This window comes from Habropoda laboriosa, unplaced genomic scaffold (assembly GCF_001263275.1).
Source record: "Habropoda laboriosa isolate 0110345459 unplaced genomic scaffold, ASM126327v1 scaffold440, whole genome shotgun sequence".
NCBI lineage: Eukaryota > Metazoa > Arthropoda > Insecta > Hymenoptera > Apidae > Habropoda > Habropoda laboriosa.
Genome location: NW_017100710.1, coordinates 226152 through 249293, shown reverse-complemented (window position 1 = coordinate 249293; position 23142 = coordinate 226152). Strand labels below are relative to the sequence as shown.

At 33.3% G+C, this 23142-nt stretch overlaps 3 protein-coding genes across 3 annotated transcripts in view; 1 reads left to right on the top strand and 2 right to left on the bottom strand.

Annotated features, from left to right (window-relative positions):
• Positions 1 to 10340, top strand: part of LOC108577029 (calcitonin gene-related peptide type 1 receptor-like) — a 213834-nt gene extending 203494 nt beyond the window's left edge. Inside the window, exons 7-14 of the mRNA XM_017940112.1 lie at positions 427 to 518; positions 1406 to 1532; positions 3602 to 3828; positions 5701 to 5871; positions 6374 to 6497; positions 7477 to 7518; positions 7598 to 7681; positions 10140 to 10340. Of these exons, the coding sequence (XP_017795601.1) occupies positions 427 to 518; positions 1406 to 1532; positions 3602 to 3828; positions 5701 to 5871; positions 6374 to 6497; positions 7477 to 7518; positions 7598 to 7681; positions 10140 to 10340 (1068 nt within the window). The remainder of the gene's footprint in view (positions 1 to 426; positions 519 to 1405; positions 1533 to 3601; positions 3829 to 5700; positions 5872 to 6373; positions 6498 to 7476; positions 7519 to 7597; positions 7682 to 10139) is intronic.
• A 2103-nt stretch (positions 10341 to 12443) lies between these two features.
• Positions 12444 to 14173, bottom strand: LOC108576969 (transmembrane protein 19). The gene is made up of 6 exons (XM_017940046.1): positions 14023 to 14173; positions 13823 to 13933; positions 13228 to 13515; positions 13031 to 13135; positions 12674 to 12889; positions 12444 to 12598 (listed from the first exon to the last, which is right to left on the bottom strand). Exons 1-6 carry the CDS (start codon positions 14171 to 14173, stop codon positions 12444 to 12446), a joined length of 1026 nt encoding a protein of 341 aa, XP_017795535.1.
• An 8191-nt stretch (positions 14174 to 22364) lies between these two features.
• The window catches only part of LOC108577010 (KH domain-containing protein akap-1), a 2233-nt gene continuing 1455 nt past the window's right edge, over positions 22365 to 23142 (bottom strand). The window contains exons 3-5 of the mRNA XM_017940089.1: positions 22818 to 23033; positions 22622 to 22752; positions 22365 to 22499 (exon numbers count right to left, since the gene is read on the bottom strand). Coding sequence (XP_017795578.1) covers positions 22404 to 22499; positions 22622 to 22752; positions 22818 to 23033 — 443 coding nt within the window. The 3' untranslated portion in view covers positions 22365 to 22403. The remainder of the gene's footprint in view (positions 22500 to 22621; positions 22753 to 22817; positions 23034 to 23142) is intronic.

Here is a 23142-nt window from a genome sequence, read left to right as displayed (position 1 = left end):
ACTGACTTCAAGAATGCCAAAACTCGTGAAAGCCGTGATCAAGAAACAAGTGGCGGTTATGTCGACGAAACCAAAATATAAAGCAACATTGCGACTTTTATCATAAATCTGCCGTTTCACTCGACTTACGTGTGCCTTATAACATCGAATACTAAATAAAATAAAAAAATTGAATAAAATGAAAATAAAATAAAAGAGTTGGATTTCCGTAATAAATTTGCAACGTTTTCTCATAATTATTCCACACGGAGTAGGTGTCCTAATACTTATGGCCGGCAGAGGTATACTTTTTCTCAATTTTAAAATACGACAATTTTTCTTTTAACGCTATTCATTGTTCATTTTACGATACATGCATCTGTTTCTATTTCGAAGTGAATGTATCGAGAAGATTGATACTAATGACGGTATTGATTCTAATTTCAGTGGCAGCAAGGGATTAACGGACTTTACGAGACCGGATACGCGATATCGTTGGTCGCGTTGCTGCTCTCGTTAGGTATTCTCACCTATTTCCGGTGAGTCGATGGCGGATTCGAATCGAATCCACGCCTTTTTTCTCATTTTCCCTAGTTTTTCCATTAAAAGAAAAGCTCGTTCGAGATGGAGTTACGGAGATCAATGCTAGCCTGCTTCGAGAAACCTCGAAAAACTGTCAGGCTGCAAATTTATGCACATAGTATGTTTACCAATGCAGAATAAACACGGATCATGTCTGATAAGATTTAACTGTCAGATTATTGAATATGTCAAATATAAAAGTAAAATAAGCTTGACACTATCACGAATGAAATTAATATTGTTCTCTTTTTTTATACAATTCGTATAATACGTATTTTTCTGTGAAATGCTTGTTAATTTATTGGAACAAATATTGAATTTCTGTGAATATTCAAATTTATAGAAATTGCAGATTTTTTCAAGAATTTTCATCAAATCATTTTTCAAACATTTAATCTCAATATTAAAGAAGGTATCTTTTATCACTCCAAATATTCTCATTTTCTAGTATTCACAGAAAAACCACATTCGCTGGAAAAAACACTATAAAAATTGTTTAAGAAAGTAAAATAATGTTTCAAAAAATGTGTGTCTGTTAACATTCCCATAAGTGATTACATTCTTGAAAAGCTCTTTCGCGAAGGTACAAAAGAATTTCATCCGAAAGACGTCAAAAAGGTGGCAAAAGACTTTTAACCCTTTCCAGCCCAATGGGTTTAAATGGACATTTTCTATTTTTACAGCGCACACGTTGCATTTATCCTCCGATGGTAAATATCGATAAGAAAAATGTAACAAAAAATCCGGAAGAAAATAAATTTTTCTTTAACGAAGCTTGTATAATTTTGGGTTAGAAAGGGTTAACAGTTTCTGCGCGCTTTTATTATCCGTTTGTTGAATGCAGCTCTCTGAGGTGCGCCAGGATCACTCTTCATATGAACCTGTTCGCTTCGTTCGCTGTAAATAACGCGCTGTGGCTGGTCTGGTACAGATGCATCGTCGCGAACACGGATTTACTGTTGAACAATGGGGTACGTACGAGGACCTGGTTCTCTCTTCACTCTTTACTTAGCTCTCGACCCAGTAGTTCACGCGAGAATTTCGTCTCACGGCGTATCGTTTGAGTAATTATAGGCTCTCTGAGTTGTGAATTTTATCGATCAATAGTGAAAACGAATGATTTCCCGTTTTTATTTGCAATATTTTTAGTTTTATTTATTCAAATACACGAATAGAGTAATCATTTGGTATACGAAGATAAATGAGCGTTATCGATCGATCTTCTAAAATTGTGTAAAGAGTTACCAAAAACTTACGAAATTACCGATCATCGATAACAAAAACGGATAATTTCTCTTCTTTATTTGTAACAGTTTTATTTTGATTTATTTAAATACACGGATTTCGTCTCAACGCGTGTCGTTTGGGTAATTAAAGGCTTTGACTTGTGAAATTTATCGATCAATAGTGAAAACGAATGATTTCCCGATTTTATTTGCAATATTTTTATTTTTATTTATTTAAATACACGAGTAGAGTAACCCTTTGGTATACAAAGATAAATTAGCATTACTGGTTTAAAAGGTAGATAATGGATCTTCTGAAATTGTATAGAGTTGTCATAGCTAAGAGGCACGATATGTTTCTTTTCTTATTTAAATTTTCACAGTTGATATCTTTGCTGAATATAGAATTAATATTATACATGGTAGGAGGACAATAAAAGCAAAGAGAAAAGGGAATAGAATGCAATAAGAGAAGGAGAGTAGTAATTTGCAAATTCATTGATCCCTTTAATAATGGGTAACAAATTTTTTCAGATTTTCTCCTTTTTCAAAAAAAAAAATCATTACAGCTCATGCTTTTATAACAATTCTTTTTACACCAGTTGTAATTGGAGAATTTGGAAATTAATTAATTCCTTCGATAATGGTTAACAAATTGTTTCTCAGATTTTCTTCTATCTTCGAAAAGATTGTTCTTTCCGTCGCTCTAACAGCCAGAGATGGAAATTTCCGGATTTCTTTGAGGGAATTCTTCTTATCAAAGCGAGCTATCTTAATAAAAACAGGCGGTTGAACCTTTAAGCGTCTGTAGTCAAAAAACGGGATTACAGTAGCGTGCAATTCCAGTTCGTCAAACTCTTCTCGAACAGAACTATCACTGTATACGATAAAAAGGCGACATTCCGTTTGAACAAGGGATCCGGAAACCTTTCGAACGTTTTCCCTAGCAAAACAAATGTCACCGCGGTATTACCTTCTTCTCTAAACCGAGCATCCTTTATAAGAACAATTTTCTCTCGTCTATCTTCGAAGGAAATTGTATCACTTCGCGGGAAAAGTATAAATATAATGCTTACTTGCGTTACCGTAGACTTCATATTTTCCCAAGAAATTAAATTTAGAGAAGAATTTAAAGATAACGTGTATAAAAATTACTTTATGTCGAATTCTCTTGTTTCAGTCGCGATTTCCTGAAAGGTGTTCTCAAAATTTATGCAACTTTTTTGAAAAAACCATAAGAGATATTAAAACCAAATTTTAATTATGTTTTCTGTGAGTAGATAAAAGAATTGATACGGAAGTTTTGTTGTAATCTGCTTCGTTCGTTACTAATAACATTTTATAATTGAAAACATTAACAAGGAAAATAGAGTATTTTTTGAAAAATTATATTTTTGCTTCGAAGCAATATTTTTCAATTCTAACATAGAGATATGCGTGAAAGGGGCCAGAGAACGCGTGGAAAAAGTTTCTAGAAATGATCTACAACGGTAGCTGAAAGAATAGTACATAAAGTTAGCAAATTTAACATTGTTAAAGTCCAATCTTCTTTAACCCTTTCGTGACCGGTGGAGTGTACATAAAATTCATCTCAATTTAATATCAATTACAAAAACGCGACGATTAACAGATAAACGACAAATTCTTTAAGCAAAATAATTCGGTCACGAAAGGGTTAATACGAGCTTGTAATCACAATCACGAAATTCTACGAAATGTTCAGAAACATTTTAGAGAGAATTTAGACTCTTCCCCTTCGAATTTCCCTCTGTAACAATTGAAACTGTGTAACAAAAAGCCGCGGAAATTTTCAGATAACGTGTCGCCTATTGCACATCATCCTGCACTACTTCCTACTCACTAATTACGCCTGGATGTTGTGCGAAGGTTTTTACTTGCACACCCTACTCGTTAGCGCTTTCACAAGCGAGCACAAATTAGTAAAGTGGCTGATGGGCCTCGGCTGGCCAGTGCCCGCTGTCATCGTTACGATTTATGCCTCTTTGAGGGCGACCAGCGATGATCCTTCGGACACCGAACAGTAAGTACCCGAATAATTGACAATTCAAATAGAGAATATACCTTGCGAACGTTTCGATCTTGCAAATTTTCAATTACGCTCGCGTTAATGCTCCGAGCTTCTCTTGCCGTTGCTACTTTCGTCGAGAAAAACTCGTTTCGTTATGGGACAATATCGATCGAAGTGGAAAATCAGATAAAAACGTAAAAACGAAAGACAGATGAAACGATCGAGAGATACGAGAAGGAAGATGTGTAAAGAATTTGAAATACGACGTTTAATAAAGTTGTTATGTAAAACATTTTTTTTTTTTTCTGGAAGAGTATAATGAAATATCTGATAGGGAAAGGATGATAAGATGAGATAGGGGAGATTTGAAATGAAATTTCATTCATAGAACACGGAATAATCTACGATAATATTTGACAAGGAAATGATAAGAAAATAAAATATAGGAAATTTGAAATGATATTTTGCTCGTTTAGGATACGGAGTAATTTTCAATATTAATTTACCATTGAAGGTACCGAAAGAAAAACAGCTGGAGTTAATTGTAAATGAAAAACAAAGAAGTCGAACATTAATTGGTGGAGATTTCAATGTTATCTGATATTGCATGCAAAACTTTCGTTTTGCTGCTCTCGTTTACAAAAATTTTCATTTTTAATTCAGTATCGAGGAATGATAGGCAAAAAAACAAGGAATATACGAGGAAATTTAAAATCCTCGACCAGCATGCGTGCCTTCCTCCGCAGTGGAAACATTAACGATTAATTAAACGTAATTTTCAAAGATACCTGCCATTCGTTCGATATACAAATAAATTACAATATCCAGACATTTTTCGCGTAACGAACTGTTCGATATTCTTCGCGAATGAAATATTTACACGCGGATAAACCGAAAAATAGTTGAAAATAATTCGATTGAAAAATACTTTAGTGGAGGACTAGATGAGAAGATGAAATGTACTTAAATACAGTTAATAGGACAAATCATGCTTAGTTGAAGCAAAATGAGAATGGCCCCTAGAGGCATCGTTTACCTCCAAACTTCGCACGTTTTTCAAATTTCTGTCGCGAGAACCGCGTACAAACTTTATGAAAATCAGCCGCAGCGTGCGTCAATCGATAAGTACCGAAGTGAGCTCAAAGAGAACCACAAAACTGCGGCAGCCTGGCGAGCACAGCTGCGAAAATTCAGCGACCGCTTGTCAAATACAGTCTGCGCGAAATTAACTAGCATCTCAAGGTCACCGAGTGTTGAACCACTCGTTGCAAAGTGCAGAAAATTTATCTCAATGTTGACAAACTCGTGAAACTCCTTTTTTTTTTAATTCTACACTTTCGTGTATATTTTTCGAGGACACCAATTTAACTCGGGGAAGGAAAAATCGTGACATTCAAGTGTCCATTTAAATTTTACACGAGATAACACTTATTTAAACGATTTCTTAGTAGAAATCGAAACGTTTCTATATTTCCATCGTAAATAAGATTGATAATTTCAGTATAGATTCAGTATCTGCAGGTCTCGTTGAAAAAGCATCTGCATTTCTCAGCTGTACGTTAATTTGCATGTGTATTATCTGCATTTGTTTGCTCTCGATTACACATGCTTCATATACTTCAAATGAAATAAAAACCATCGTCGTTTAAACATTTTACAGTTATTAATTTATATTCTCCTTGAAGAATCTTTAAAAATATTCTCCTGTAAAAAACGTATTCGTTGTTACCGACGGTGATAATAAAAGAATTCTACCCTGTAAATTAACAATTTTTATCAGGTTTCACGATTAGGATTGTAATAGGTTTTTAATTTTGGTCAAAAATAGATATTAGGCAAACATTAGACTGGTTCGGTATATCAACAATGATATCACACCAATAGGTGTTGGATCAACGAGGGAAACTACATAAACGTGCTAGTTTATCCAGTCTGCGTTTCCACCCTGTTGAATCTGCTGTTTCTTTTCAACATCGTTCGAGTTCTATTGATGAAGCTGAGGGCTGGTCCCACGATTGGCACGCAACCATCGAGGTCTATGCGTCAAGCATTTCGGTAACGAAATACTTATTAACACACACATCTTTTCTTACCTCTTCGTTCATTTACAGAAGTAAAATATGATTAGAGAGCAAATTTCTTTATTCTTTCCCTTGTAATAAGTAACACAGGTACGCACACGCATGCTTAAAATTAATGTGAAAAATAACAACGAAATACGAAATAAAATATTAGTTTCAGTTATGAATCTCAAATTTGTAAATAAGTAAATTAGCATAGAGTTTTACACTTTTAGCCTTGTAAAAGTTACATACATCCATACGTGTACAAGGTGAGCTTATAAAATGTAGTGCTTGCTTTTTGTCGTTACAACTAACTAGAAGGATATTTTTATTGAAAAATAATTTCAAAATTTTATATAATAACAATTTGGTAAACGTCAAATTTTGTAGGCAGTCCTTTTAGTGTCGACGACGTCAGCTGGTGCCATTTGCACCCTTCTAATGACGTCACTGGTTTCAGTAGGATATAACCGATCGTTATCTTTTCTTATCAGAGCAACGCTTCTTCTCGTGCCTCTTCTGGGTCTACATTATCTCGTCATCCCCTTCAGACCGCCGAAAAACCATCCCTGGGAGCAATTCTACGAGGTTCTATCCGCCATAACGGCCTCATTCCAGGTATATAAACGAGTCCGCATTTCTTTTAGCCCCGGAGAAATCGTTGAACCAATATTTCTATTCACCTTCTAATCAATTCTCGTCACATATCTTCTCGAATTCCTAAATGCATACCAAGAAATTAATAATCAATCAATCTTGAAAGGGTGCAAGTCTAGAAATTCTGATCTTACAGAAATAAGAGAGAAAATTGTCGAATACCAAAATTATGAAATATCCTGCAAAGTGTTTATTTACGATTATTTTGAGAAACTGATTTTACACGTGTTTAAACGTTAGCTCGAATTAATTTGTGGATGAATAAAGAGATTCCTTAATAAACTTTCTGCGTGTTAAAAAAAATTGCACATCTACGCTTATTGCATTGTTAAAGGAAAACGATGTTAAGAATAATAATAATAAGTCATTCGTTACATAGAAATAAGGGATATTTAAGACAAAAGTAATTATACCGCGAAATAATATTAAAAAAACACTCGAGTACTTTTTATTCGATCATTTCTGTTTTCATTACTTGTAACCTACCAATGTAGAATTTGATCATAAAATTCAATGGGTTCCTCTGGGATGTATTGTATTACTTTTTCAATGTCCTCAAATTTTCTCAGTTTAATCGAATTCCCTGCTTCGTTAAAAACCAAGGAATTTGCTTTGTGAATATCTTCAATTTTTCTCACTTCAATCGAATTTCTCCCAAGGAATTTAAATTATTCAACATACTCTGACACCGTCGCAAAATTAATTGACCAACGTAGAATTTTATTCGAATATCATCTCAACATTTTAAATATCTTCAATTAGTTTCTACATTAATCCGATTTCCTTCTTCGTTAAACCCAAAGGAATTTAGATTGTCCAACGTACTATTGTACCGTCACAAAATTGTTTTCTATAAAAACAACGCATATCTACCAAAAAGTTGGACACGTTCCCGTTTGAATAACAAACGGTTCAATTATAGATAAATATTTCTTCACAGGGTCTCTGCGTGGCCATTTTATTCTGTTTCTGCAACGGCGAGGTGAGTAAACGTTGTCCCAATTAACTGAAGCACAACGAACAGAGAAATCTCTCCATTGATAAACGTTGTTCTTGCTTAGGTGATCGCGCAGTTCAAGAGGAAATGGGAAGGAACGGCTCTTTTACGAAATCGAGCAAATTCTTGCACGGCAACCACCGTCTCGGTACGGCAAATTCACAAGACATAGAAAAATCACGGTTCCCGTAGAAATGTGAACGCCTTAAACGGGACACCATCATCATCCACACGTTTACACGTATTTCCATTGTCCAACATTTGTATCTTTTTACCTCTTTTCAATTTCTGCCGTAATTTTTAATACTCGCGAATGTTCACGCTGCGTATTTTAATTGTTCTAGTCTACGATCGAATTGTTCCTGCTTCTTTTTTCTTTTTTTTTTTTATTGTGCAACGTAACGATTATCTTAAATCGGTTGAACCCGAATGAAAGGTATAATAGTTACAACCAATTCTTTTTATTCGATTGTGATTGTAAACTATTCGAGAGATAAGGCTCGTAAATTGTTAGATTTACTCGGTAAACTGTTCTTAACTAGTTCGTAGTAAAACAATCGAGTTAAGAGTTTTACAAATTTTATTCGATTCTTTGTAGAAATGGTGAAAATTTGGAAATATTTAGGAAAATTCGGAAAAATTCTTCAGCTTCGAAGAGCATCTGAAGGATCGATGATTTTGTGATACAGAGATCATTCAATTGTGAAGTTTTAACAAAAAGAAAAGAAATACGAAAAAAAAATGGTGAAGAAGATTATCCAACTTTCGGAAATTCTTCTGGAATTCTGCAAAGAATTGGCCGAGAATTTTCGTGAAAATCTACCTAATTGCCTGGGGTCTGTAATTTACGGGAAAACCATGAACGATTGCTTGATGAATCGTAAGAATTGCTTTGTAAATAGCTATTCGTTTTAATTGTGTTGGCGCTGGATCGGGTGCACGATTATCCTCGATACATTTTCGAAATCTGTCCACGGATAAGAAAAATCGAGCCCAAGAGACGAACAGGATTATTGCAAATGATCGCATGATATTGCAGAAAGATATTAAATTTCTGTTGGTCGCATGAGTTTAGGCAATAATCGTGATTTACTGTGATCGTTATGTCTGTACATACGTTATGTTAATGCTTTTGGGATATTTGTAAATGTTACAATGTTACAACAATGAATTAACACTTTTGTCTCGTCAATTAACTGCTAAAATAAAATTAATGGAATTATCGATCCTGGTATTGTATAAATGATTACTATGTACAAATTATTCGAGATAAAAGTGAAACTTCACACCGGGTCACAATTGTCTGTAATCTTGTGAGCATGGTAAAGCGAAACAGATAAAGAATAAAAGACGAATTTGCACGCATATTTTGCTAAAACTTTGCACGAGAACAGTCCTGCGCTTTTTCGTTCATTTCTTCGGCCAGATTCATTTTTCGTCTAGAATTGTATTTTATTTGGACAATTTTCTGTTCTGTCCTTTGCAGTGCTGCGGTAACTTTGATATCAATTCACATCGATCGAAGACACGATCGAGAGGGATCTTAAGGGAATAATTTTTCAACATTTTTGATAATCTTATATACAGAGTGTCCCGTTTAGACGAACATTTAAATGATTTCGCTACTGTTGAAAGTAAGGAAAAAGGACTAAAAGGAGTTCAATTCGTCTACGTTATACATATACAAAAATATGACAATAATCATTAGAAGGGACTTTTTTTTATCATGATCAGATGCACGAATTAGAAACCATATAAACTCGTCTTGGTAATTTTTTCTTACTCTTAACAGCAACGGAAATAATTTAGATATTAATTAGAAATGGGACACCCTGTGTACAATATACAATACGTACAATAATATGTATATTACTATTTATTTTCACATGGATGTATTGCGAATTAGTTTGCCAAAACACTCGGCAAATAAATAACAAACAAATTACCATTTAACATCCTCGAAATATCAAAAAGCACAACAAACCAGCCTGCAAAGGGTACACGCCCACCGAACAGCCATCACTCAACTCGCTTCACCCATCAACCCACGATCACCAACAAAGCTAGAACACAGCAAAAGCATCATCAACGAAAGCAAGTAAAACAAGAGCAAGCTTAACTTCATCACTCTTCATCTAGCACCCACTCGATCAGCACACACCAAACAGAACCATCATCATCATCATCAGTTCACCAAAGTACGTTCACCATCAGAGCCCTCCTCCATCAAGAGTCACGCAACATCGAGCAAAGTAGAAGCAAAAAATAATAAAAAAGAAAAAAAAAGAATCTGATTGCACGACTGGTCAATGGTGCGATGCGGACCGCGATCGAGAGTCCGACGAACGAAATAAATATAATACTAACAACGTCAGCTATTGTCACTGTATACAGAGGAATGACACGAAAGAGAGCGAGAGCGAGAAAGAGAGAGAGAGAGAGAAAGCAAGCTGACTTACTAACAGAATGGGCGAGTGTAAAGAGCGAGAGATGGTTATTTTGTTGAGCGAAAAGAAGAGAGTTGTCCGTGTCGTGCCAGTGACGACGTGCCCGAGTCAAGTCCATTGTGGGACGTTGACTGTTTCAGTTTATCCGCTCGACCGCAGGTCCGATGGCGGGAGAGGAGAAGGTGTGACTATCAGTCGTCCGCTCTGGATCCGCTCGACGAGAAACAGACCGTGGACGAGGAGCACAGGCAAACCGTGCAGCTGGTCGCCGCCAATCCCGTCCCCAATAGTCACGACAATCACGCGAGGGTGCTTGTGAAGTCGAACGATTCGTTCGACTGCGAGCAGACGCAGTGCTGATCATTCTGACTTGTGACACATGACTGATGACGAGGAACTGGGACCGTTGATCGAGAAGAGAAGTCATCAGTGAAGATCAAAGGATGAATAGAATAGTGGATTGGATAGCGAAGAAAATCGACGAAGAACAATCGCTGTAAAGAGCAGTCGTTGAAGATCAAAGAATAAACCGTTGTTTTATGGAAAGGATGTAGCTTGAAGATAGAGTCCCGAGTGAATTGTTGTAAATTATAGAAAAAAAGATGTTGTTGAGGATTATATATATATATATAGATTATGATGTTTTTTTAATGAAATAAAGAGTGTAAGGAAGGGAAGGTTGGTGATTAGATCAGTGGAGATAGGTTTGATTTACTAGATAGGGAGAATGAGTTAGGGTTTAGGAAATATTGAATGATATTTTGGAAAACGACGAGAACAATATTTTTCAAGAAATCCCAGAGTTAGTTTAAAAAGGAGAATATGTAATATTGTTTGAGAATTTTCATTGAGTCATACGAGGATTGAAGCTGTGAACGTATAATTTAGAAAGAGATATTCCTGGAGTAGCGTTGAAACGAAGAGAGGAGGAAATAAAGGATGCTTATACCTGTACGTGTATATTTCATTGTTAAAGTCTACATTAATGATGTTCGAGTTCTTAGAATTAGGATTTGCTGAGAGGATATTATGCAGTTCGTTACTTCGTAAACGGGTCTATTGTACAAATGTTTCTTTTATCCTGTTAAACGAGTCTCTAATTGTAAGATAATTTATTACGAGGGTTCATAAGGTTATTATATAAGAATTCTAAATCAATTGAGCCCTTCAAAGTGAGCTATGTGATTATCTTTCAAAAAGTTCATGCACAACGTTCGATATAAAAGCGTACAAATGTAGTTCAATTTTTCAAGGATATTTTTTTTTAGTTCAATTGAATCTCATTCTCAAGGGCTCAATTGTATATTGATTTTTTTCTATTTTTAATTAATAATATTTCAATGAAATAATCTTTCGTGAAACGCACATCATTATCAGGAAAATAACTTGGTAATCAACGGGTGTTTGCTATGTACGTAAAAGGGAAAAATTCTTGCGTTACGTTAATTGGTACAACGACTTCAATTTATGCACTATTATTTGGTCACGATAAAAATAACATAAAATTGGGTAATCCATAAAACGTATTAACATGTAATCTTTTGATATAAAAGAATGTGTTGTTTTTCCAAAGCAAAATTTGATTAAAGAAAACTTCGTTATTGCATAACTCTCAAACATTGTATAACTTACGTTTAAGTTAACATTTTTTTAATAAATTAAAAATATATTTTAGAAATACTAAGGTAATTAATTTAAATAAAAAAAATTTTTATTTAGCTTCTGAAAACAGATATTGCAATTCGTCATATCAAATTACATCACGTGATTTTTATACAAAATAGCAATTTTGTAGAATATATTCATCGTGAGGATGTACTTCCTGTCCATGCAAATATAGCTGAAAATGCGAGGAAATATACAAGTACTTCTAATGTATACAAATTTGCAATCTAAACTGTTAATAAAACTAATATTCTCCTTTCCCCTTCCCAAATTAACTATCTTTAATGAAAAGATAAACCTGTTTTAGTCATTTTAACATCTAGAAAGGAGAATTTCTGGAAAATTGGAAAACTTGATAAGGTCGATATACGTAAAAAGAACTAATGTTAAACGTTAAACGATACATATTTTCGTAATATTATTGCTAAAAATATTTTAGCTTTAATTAATACATATTACATGGACGGTTAAGAGGTCGACAAACGTAAATCAATATTCTTTCCTACGTTTTATAAATGTTTCGTTTAGCTACAACAGTAAAAAAGTAATTTGTATTGCACAATACAAATAAACATAAATCAGTAAAAATTAAACAAAAATGGTTTGTACGTTTCTTATATTAAAAGACTTAAAATAATTTCGTCCATTAAATTATAGTGTAAATGATAAATACTTAATAGAAATATGTTTGGTGGTAAAAATATGTGTACCTATAAATACATACTTAATTAAACACTTAAGTAAGTATATATCTATACTCAACAATGTATATAATTAAGAATAATTGAATATATATTTTTAAAACCAGACTACTTTTGCTATTTCTGGCAATATGAGTGCAGTAATAACACTTGATAAGAGATTTACACTATGATTATCCAAAACTTGTCTACCACTTATGTGTCTCACACCTTTTCCAGGATGTTCTACTATAATCCCTTTTTCATTTATTCCTATAATAAAGACATAATTCTTATTATACAGAGCACAAACAAATGTATTCTCTGTGATAATGCAGGATATCTTACCAGAATATTGCAATGTGGCTCCTAAGATAGAGTCTACTATGCTACCAAAGAAACCACCAATTCCTCCCATAATGATAATAGGCCATTGTGGTGCTGCTAATTGCAGTACGACTGTGTCTACAGTCATCAGTATAGTTATGTAATGAGACAAACCCACTGTCATACCACCAAGTAGAGAAACAAGCAGACCTACCCATGAGACACCACCATTTGTGCCTATAAATATAAATCAATTCTAATAGAGTAAATTTCATATGTAAATTTCTGTATATAGATTCTTCATAATTTGGGTAAACAACTTTTTTTTAAACTCTAATTACTCAACCAAGAACTTCCACATTGTATATTGATACTCACCTTTTGGAACTTTTTTTCTATTTGTAATCAGAAAAGGATCTCCACTACCAACAACTGATCCTATTTCTGATGCCCAAGTGTCTCCATTACAGCAGGCAAAAGCTCCTAAATTATAATTATAAATTATAAATGTGCTTTTTAAACTTGAATTTATATAGCCTGAAAATCTTTCCACTGAATATTATTAATGAATGTACCTAAAATTCCTACTGACAACCATGAACTCCTATAGTACTTATCAAAATCAACTGGTCTTTCTACACATCCTACATCCAATAAGTATAAAAACGCCAATTGTGTTGCCATGCCACCATTACACAGCACTTGAATCCAATTTCTTTGACCGCCTTCCTTATATTCCACTTCAAGTTTTTTCTTTAGATGAGAACGAAATTTTGTTGCTTTTGAAGAGGTAACAAAGAATGAGAAGAGGCAAACCATATGAGCGAAACTGGTAAGTGTCAGAACAAAACCCATGAATAATCCTGAAATATAATATTCAGCAGCTACTTTATAATGCATATAGGAACCAGCCAAGCAGAACTTGCACAAAATAATCACTGCGTACCTCTTTCTCTAAGTAATACAGTATAATACTTTGGTAAATATTTTGCATTTTACATTATACATTTTACTTGCCCATCTCATCATATTAGATAATGAACAAAGTACTTAACAATCACTCTAACAATTTTTTATAGAATATTTTCTTTTGTCTACAATGTATGTATAATGAAATTACATTTGATCTGCATTCTTTCGTTTTATAATATTTAAGGAAAATTGTATTACCGAGAATAGCACCGCTGACGTTCACGCTTTTCCTTTTCAAACCCCAAAACGCCATGAAAAGCGGCAACATAACCGCGATCAACCATCTCCATGGTGATACGACTGAATGATCTGCAGGAAAGGTTAAGGTTTACAAAACAATAAACGTAGTACTACTGAGGAACAAAAAGACGTTGAACTATTGCCGCTTTTTAACAAACCTTGTGCGTGATTTTCAGAATCTGAATAAAAAGTCGAATAAATCACATTTATGAACCAAAATAACATTGAAATTGGAATTGCACAGGCACTAAGAAGAACCGGCATTAATACATGCGACCGCTGATTCTCATTATTTTTCAATAAAGTCATAGTTAATATCGATATAAACACCAATTTGTGTTGAATTAATATATAAGTTAAAGGAAATATCGAATTAGTAGTTCAGTACAAGAAATATTTCGTAACAAGACGAGAACAGTTGTACATGTATTAATTTACAATCCCGTTTCGGTCGAGTTAATACCGGCTGTACAAACATTCGAGACCTACATATCGGCAACTGTCGGTAGAAAAAAAATATATTATACAGACAAGGTATAAGAATACATCTATTACCACAAACGAAGCACAATCACAGACGACGTACAGGATAGATCAAACACCTCATGTATTCTTGTGTCCAACGTTCTGAAATACCGATCGTGTAAATAATCAGAGGTTTTGTTATGTCCTCTACGATATCAAGCGATGAGTTTAGCAATTATGTACAATCCAACCATCGAAGATGGTAAAGTCTACCAACGTGTCTGATTAAATCCGCATGTAGAGGTATTTACACATATTGGATTGTGTGGGTAGAACTTTGCGGATCTCTTAACATCAATAGAACATGCGCATAGGATAAATCATCTACTAATGAAAAATTATGGTTTCATATTTTTTATTACAGTATAATGAGAATTCTTTATGAGGTTAGTTTCGAAATCTTCGCCTAATTTTCGTAGTTTTCGTTAGAATTTCGTAGGGAGTATAATAAAGTTTCTGATTCATTTTCAAGTACTTTAATTATAGAGTAATTAGCGTTTCGTGGTAAATAACAATGTAAATGGTAATTTATAATTATTGGAAGTATTAAATAAATTCGTTGCACGCTTTAACTTAATAAAACAGCTGAATATACTGCTATTTCATTGAATTAACCAATGTATTCGCTAGATTAGTCAAAAATTGTTTATAATTTTTATTAAAAATTGGAAAAATTAATGTTCTTTTTGTGTGAATTGCAGATGGAACCTTCAGGCTGCCGCAGGAATCCAGAAAAGGGCTTCAACATCAGAAGAACTGAAGAAATGCAATTATTTATTGAAAAATCAATTATTTATTGTAAAATTATTATTAAAATGTATTTTACAAAAGGTTACAATATACCAGTATTGTTTTACAGCATTTTACAGTCTATTTACTCCTCCCATATACACCACATTGATTTCCTTTGCAAAAACCTCATTATTTAAACAATATATCATTGAAAAATTAAATAAACAGTGCAATATGTATTTTACAAAAGGTTACAATATTCCAGTATTGTTGTACAGCGTTTTACAGTCTATTAACTTCTCCTTTACACACCAAATCCCTTTCCTTTTGCAAAATAACCCATTGTTTAAACAATATTACATTGCAAAATTGAATAAATGCATGCCAGAAACCTCCAGGAATGAGTTTCCATCGAGAAAATCGAAAAAATCCCGAAATTCTAGCGAAAACTACGAAAATTAGGCGAAGATTTCGAAAATCGCGCGAATACACTCGTTCGGTGCTAAGGTCCTCGAGAATTCCTGGAATTTACGTCATTTCTCGGAAATGACCAAATTTCCAAGAATCGAGGCGATTCCAAGAATTGACCAATGGGCCTTCGAAAATGTCGGTTCCCGAGAATTCCTGGAATTTTCGTCATTTCTCGGAAATGACGTGATTTCCAAGAATCGAGGCACTTCCAAGAATCGACCTCCTGTCACATCATGTTCGCCTATTAGAAAGTCGATTTTCGGCCAAAAATTTTCGAAAATCGAAAATCCTTACTTTGTACTAGGCGAATATGATATGACAGGAGGTCGATTCTTGGAAGTGCCTCGATTCTTGGAAATCACGTCATTTCCGAGAAATGACGAAAATTCCAGGAATTCTCGAGAACTGAAATTTTCGAAGGCCATTTGTCAATTCTTGGAATCGCCTCGATTCTTGGAAATTTGGTCATTTCCGAGAAATGACGTAAATTCCAGGAATTCTCGAGGACCTTAGCACCGAACGAGTATATTCGCGCGATTTTCGAAATCTTCGCCTAATTTTCGTAGTTTCCGCTAGAATTTCGGGATTTTTTCGATTTTTTCGATGGAAACTCATTCCTGGAGGTTTCTGATATGAATTTATTCAATTTTGCAATGCAATATTGTTTAAACAATGGTTTTTTTGCAAAAGGAAAGGGATTTGGTGTGTAAAGGAGAAGTAAATAGACTGTAAAATGCTGTACAACAATACTGGTATATTGTAACCTTTTGTAAAATACATTTTAACAATAATTTTACAATAAATAATTGTTTTTTCGATAAATAACTGCATTTCTTCATTTCTCCTGATATTGATGCCCTTTTCTGGATTCCTGCGATAGCCTGAGGGTTCCATCTGCAATTCACACAAAAAGAACATTAATTTTTCCAATTTTTAATAAAAGTTATAAACAATTTCTGACTAATCTAGCGAATACATTGGTTAATTTAATGAAATAGCAGTATATTCAGCTGTTTTATTAAGTTAAAGCGTGCAACGAATTTATTTAATACTTCCAATAATTATAAATTACCATCTAAATTGTTATTTACCACCAAACGCTAATTATTCTATAATTAAAGTACTTGAAAATGAACCAGAAACTTTATTATACTCTCTACGTTATTAGTGATGTTAAAACAATTAAATTTGATTATAAGTATCACTTAAACATAAGAGGGATGACGAGGATAACAATAGCGAAGAGAGACAAGGAACTGAATAGCAGTTAACAAGAATAGCACTAGAGAAATGAGTATGTTAAGAAGGGGAATAGTGGTAAATAAGGGTAGCGCTAAAGAAACGAGTTAAACAAGGAAAGGAATAGGATTAGAGAAGGATAAAGAATTTTTTAAACTAACACCATCTCGTGTTTGGCTGCGGGAACTAACGGCTCGTTACTCGGAACATAGGATATAAACAGAGGTATTAGACAAGGAACGCACTGCTGTGCGAGAAGGACAGAGAGAAAACGTTTCCTATTGGTCCGCGGGCCGCCATGGTTCATCTCCCAGGCCACAAGTCATGTCGGTCGGTGAAAAATCATTAATAACTCATTATTTATGATAATTTTGTGCACTTTTAGTATTGAAGAATAAAGTATAAACCTCTAGCAACTTTCTCATATAGGTTTGAAGGCTCTAGATCCTTTCAATAATTAGTTATTAAGAATTTTCATGCGGAATGTCAGAAACAATACGACATGTCGTGACAGTCCCTTAAAATTTTTCGTTACTTTCGTACTTTAACCCGTATAATTCATGCACTTTGATACATTCATTGGAAAGCCTGTTCCTTTAGTTAGTTTCTCGTGTAATTTTTATTAACATTGCGACTGCAGGTTACGAGTTATTAAACATTATATGGCAGAGTGCACCGCTCAGCGTACCCGGGTGAGCTCAACTGTTATAAACAATTGCTAATATTTAATAAACCACATGACATACGCTTACCAAAATTATCGCAGAATGTAAAGGAAAGTCCGTACTACATTCTACAATCTTAAAAGTATACAAATAATTGTACAATTCCATTAAATTCCATTAAATTGACAGAAGAATGTCACGCCTGAATTCGACGAGTGTAGCATTCTCCCGAATAATGTTTAATAACTATCGAACTACAACGTATATGTTACTGAAAATTATAAAAGAATGTAGCCACTGATGCTCCCTTCCAGATGTATATAAAGATTGTACAGGGAATTGATACTAAACAATGATATTAATGAAAAACTGTAAAGGTCTGTCTTATCGTTCCCGACAATTCGCACAACAAATATTAATAACTAATTATTCAAAAGACCTAGGACCTTCAAACCTATATGAGAAAGTTGCTAAAGGTTCACACTTCATTCTCCAATTCTAAAAGTTCACAAAATCATCGTAATTATTGAGTTATTAATGATTTTTCACCCGCCGACTTGACGTAGCGTCTAGATGGCGAAGCATGGTGGCCCGCTGGCCAATAGGAAACGTTTTCTCTCTATCCTTCTCGCACAGTAGTGCGTTCCTTGTCTAATACCTCTGTTCACATTCTGTGATCCTAGTAACGAGTCGTCAGTTCGCGCAGCCAAACACAATATGGCGTTAGTTTATTCAAAAATTTTCTATCATCGTCTAACCCTATTCTTTTCCTTGTCTAACTCATTCTTTCAGTGCTATCCTTGTCTAACTTGTTTCTCTAGCGCTTTTGTTTTAATTACTTTATTACAAATTACAGGTAGACATTCTAAGGTATTATAGGAATTAAGGAAAGAACTTGAACATCAGGAGAAATGAAGAAATACTATTTAAGAAAAAATCAATGATTTATTATAAGATAATTGTACAAAATGTATTTTACAAAATGTTACAATATACCAATATTATATCAACAGTTAATAGTGTTCTAAATTTCCTTTGAATAACTTTAACGTTCAAGAGTAGAATACGTAATATCGATTAGGGATGTAGAGGTTAAGAAAAGGAAAATTCAGGTGTTGAAAGCAATTTATTATTTATTTTCAGCAATAATTTAATTTGAAATAATTTGTCTTTAATGAACGTTACAATGATTTAATATTAAAATGTAAAATAATGTGCATATTTGTACAAAATTTGACGCATATTGCTGTTTATACATATATGTACATATACCAACGTTACAAACAATTTTTTATTGGGTGTTTTATATAGTTTTTAACTTTTATAAAAGAGTAACATATTTATTATATTTTTAGCTGTTTTTATTGTAAACAATGTTGTAGAAAGAATAAAGGTAGTTGTTGGAAATTAACTCTTGCGGGCAAGCAACGTTCATTGCCTTGTGTAGACGCTGACAGGAACGCTTTTTCTTTTTAAATCTCACGAATTTTGTCTGTCTCCATGTGTAATGTATAACGTTGTTACGCTGTTTAATAGTCGCTCCTTTATTCTTTTATATAAATAAACCAATAGGTTATGGACCCAGAACGCGCCATATGAAGTGAAAAATAATTGGTAAATATATATTTTACGCAAATCGATTGAATAAAGAAAGACCAGTAACCTAACCTGTCAGGCAAACCCACGTGGTTGAGCCGTATAAAAATTCTGCGCACGTGTATCGATCGAGCGTGGTAAATCTTAATAGTAAGCGCAAAACAGTTATATTTGCTGTGTAAGTACATTAAACGATGGCAACTCAGAATCTAAGCATAGAAAAATTGGGTAAGAACAATTTTGATAGTTGGAAATTGCAAATGCAAGCGATCCTAGTGAAAAATGAAGCAAGAAACTGGGACGAAAATGATCCGAATCGGCTGAATTGTGCCATATAAAACATTGTAGGACATCAAACCAAGTGTGAATTAAATTAGAAGAGGTATATTAATTCAAAGGTCCTGCTCATAAAGCCACATTACTCAAACATTTGTTATTTACAAAGATGAACGAAGCTGATAATATCTCCACCACAGTTGATAAGTTAAATGGGATGGATGTCAAGGTAGCAGATGATTTATTAAGTATTTTGTTGCTTTATAGTATACCTAATATTTTTGTAAATTTCCAAAGAGGGGGTGTTGGAAATGAACTCTTGCGAACAAGCAACGTTCATTGCCTTGTGTACGCGCGGAGGAACGTTTTTTTTTTTTAAATCTCACCACTTTTGTCTGTCTCCATGTTTAATGTATAACGTTGTTACGCTGTATAATAGTCGCTCCTTTGTACTTTTATATAAATAAACCAATATAAAATCAATAGTAGTACAATTAAAATGATGCAAATTTAATGAAAACGCCGAAGATTACATTGAGGTATATACAAAATGAGCTTAATTTAATCGATAATGATAAATGAAGTCGTAAGAAACATGAATAACCGAATGCTTTCGTTTGCCGCATATGACTATGTACAATATATGTACGCAACGTAAAGAGTACAGTACTTGACATATGTGCTGACATATCAACGAAATTGTATTATTTTGTACCTCTTCTGTTTGGAAAGATGTACCAAATATTAAAATACAATATCCGCATAACAATTTCGTTGCGATACATACGATTGGAATTAATTGTACTAACCGTGAAGTAAAATATTTCAATGAATTAGAAAATTCTTACTATCACGACGGTGATATATCGAAGCATGTACAATTGAATAATGAGCGGCTTAATAACTGTATCCTATGTATATCCTTAGACAAATAATTCCATTATGTTTATAACAGTTCTGAAAATGTGTGGTTTCCAGCTGAATAAATGTAACAGTTACAAATGTTTTTTTTGCAAATATTTTTCAATTTTTATCACACTTACGGTATTTTATCACTATGAATAACGAATACGGTTGTTGCACGCGAAAATGTTTGAAAGTAAACCGCTGAACATTATATCATTAAATATATAAACGATACACCGTATAATTAAAATGAGATAACTATTTCATAAAAAAAACTTCAACCACGAGTTAGGAAGCAAAGAGATAACAGTTCACTTGCCGCGATAATCGGAAGCAAAAAATATTACAGGAAGAAATTAATATTATCATTACGCGACAAAAAGAAAATGATAGGAAAAAATACATTTTTCACATCATTGAAAGTAACTAATTTTTTGTTGATCGTTTAACGTAATATAAATTACATGATAAGCTTTTAGCATTAAATGTATAGACAATATCGATAATGCAGTTTTTAACAATTCGGAGATAGCGATCTCAATTATTTAAGGATACCACCGCCCTTTGTGATTCTTTTAGTATCGAACACAACATGAAAAAAAAAAAATGGAAAAAAAAAGAAAGAATAAAGAATCCAAGCAATGATCCGACACGATGTAGACAAAATAAGTTTTTCTTATACCTTAAGTTACGACTAAAAATCGCGTTAGAATGAACAAGTTTGACCTGTAATAAATGATACAGGTCACATGGAGAAGCGAATTTCCCGATTCGTCCAGTATAATTATAATGCAAATCACTTTTTTTTATCAGTGTTTGAGAAGTGTAAAATATATATAAATTTTTACTATCTTTATATCTTGTCATATTTATCACCGTGTAGAGCTAGCTAGCGTCTAACCGTTATTTTTTTCTTCTTTTATTATATAATCGTTATAAGACATTATATAAATATTTTATAAATGGAGGAATAATGTTACACTATTTACAAAAGTATGATCGAAAACTGCTTATAAACGGAGAACTAAATAATGCAAAATATAACACATATAGTTGCATTTTTCTTTTACTGTTAACAGTCTCAGAGTTTGCATTTTATTTCCTTGTTTATTGTGTTTATTTGAAATTCGAAATTAACGTAGTTATTTGAGTTTCTATAACTTATTATCGAAACCGTCTCAGTATCATCTGTAGGACTTGTCCTACGTATGTTTTATTATGGTATAAAGAAAAAAAAGAAGAATGAAAAAACGGTAGTTTTAGAAGTAAAAGTATCATGGAAAAACACCATGTGGTTTCTGCGATTCGTGAAAAATTTCAACCCTTCTTTACTATAGCTTACAAAAATGTATGTTACACTATCACACCGTTAAAAAGCTGTTCCTACGTTATAAATCGTTTGAATATCATATTAAATGTACATAGGTCCTCTCTTTTATTTCTAATCACTTATTACTCGATTTCTGCAGGTAGAATGTGGCATTTTATATTTATATAAATACATATATGTCATATATCGTACATTTGGCGTTTAATAAATCTATCATACATTTCGACAGTGTATAAGTACCAGAACGAAAAAGCTTTTCTTTCGCTCGATTATTCTCCATTGTCTGTAAACATTCGATCTAAATTTTATCCCATTAACTATCGTGAGAAACAATGTTAAAAATAACTCCATTAACCATGCACGAAAAAATGCCACACTCTAAACATAATAATTCATATTTGTACTTGTCATAAATCATACACGAGGAGTATTTATAAATGCTCGTTAAATATAATTCACTCTTACATATATTCAATGATACTGAATGTATTAACAAGAGAATGTATGCTATTATGTCATGTAATTCGATCTAACTTAATAAATATAAACCTGAATATCAAACAGAATGAAGGAAATTACCATGTTAATAACAATTTTCTGGTTAACATCAGGAAATATCTTTCGTTTGCATATTTTCCTCAAAGTATGAAAAATGATCGTGAAGTATGAAACTCCGAGTATGAAAATGATTTCAAATTATATACGCACGTAGTGACTAAAAAACTTACATGATCACGTATTATCACTGCACGGTCTCTCTACAACACAATTGTTAAAGACTAAATTTCTAATTCATACCTTAAGAAAGTGTTATACTGTCTTCTGGAACTATGCTTTCTAATGGTACAGATTCCGCCAATCCACGGGCTATTAATTCATCGGCAAGAGATATCACCTGCGATATGTGAACAAATTTAGTGGATAATACATATTAGTTCCAAGAGATTCATATAAGTACAAATATAATTGATTGATTAATTATTAAAGAATTTTTATTTAAAAACAACGTTTACTCACCCCATGGTTATGAATATTAAGAAATAAATTAACATATGTGCTCGTATTGATGTAGCCTTCGATTTGAGCTTGACCAACAATTCCATAACACATATGAGCAACTACATTAAGAGCCTCTTGCGTCCACTCACCTAATATACAAAGTAACATTGCACGTTCATTTACCGATTTACACAAGAAGAAAATGCATACTTACCGTTTTTCGGTTGAACATTCGCCAGGAATATTTCAATTGCTTGGAACGGTAGAGTAAGATAATCTGATCTAATTTTTTTCATTTCTGCATTACTAAATTGCCAATAGCCTCCGTGATCAACGAGTCGTACTAAATGTTGTTCTCCATGAGGATCTGGTTGTTCAACGCATACCCTTACCCAATTATTGTACCATTTTGCAACTAAGATCATACCCTCTGTAAATTAAAATAAACAGAGTTAATCGAATAATTATTTTCAGTCTAATTTTAGGCTCGAGTGATTATTTATAAAATTATTTTCATCTGCAAGACTGTTTGAGTCTTA

What these genes read in the sequence shown, in the direction of transcription:
- LOC108576969 (XM_017940046.1), bottom strand. Translation starts at nt 14,173, where the DNA reads ATGACTTTATTGAAAAATAATGAGAATCAGCGGTCGCATGTATTAATG. An exon ending in CGTCAGCGGTGCTATTCTCG is followed by an intron (nt 13,516 to 13,822) that starts GTAATACAATTT and finishes ATTATATTTCAG; the next exon opens with GATTATTCATGGGTTTTGTT. An exon ending in GTTGTCAGTAGGAATTTTAG is followed by an intron (nt 13,136 to 13,227) that starts GTACATTCATTA and finishes ATTATAATTTAG; the next exon opens with GAGCTTTTGCCTGCTGTAAT.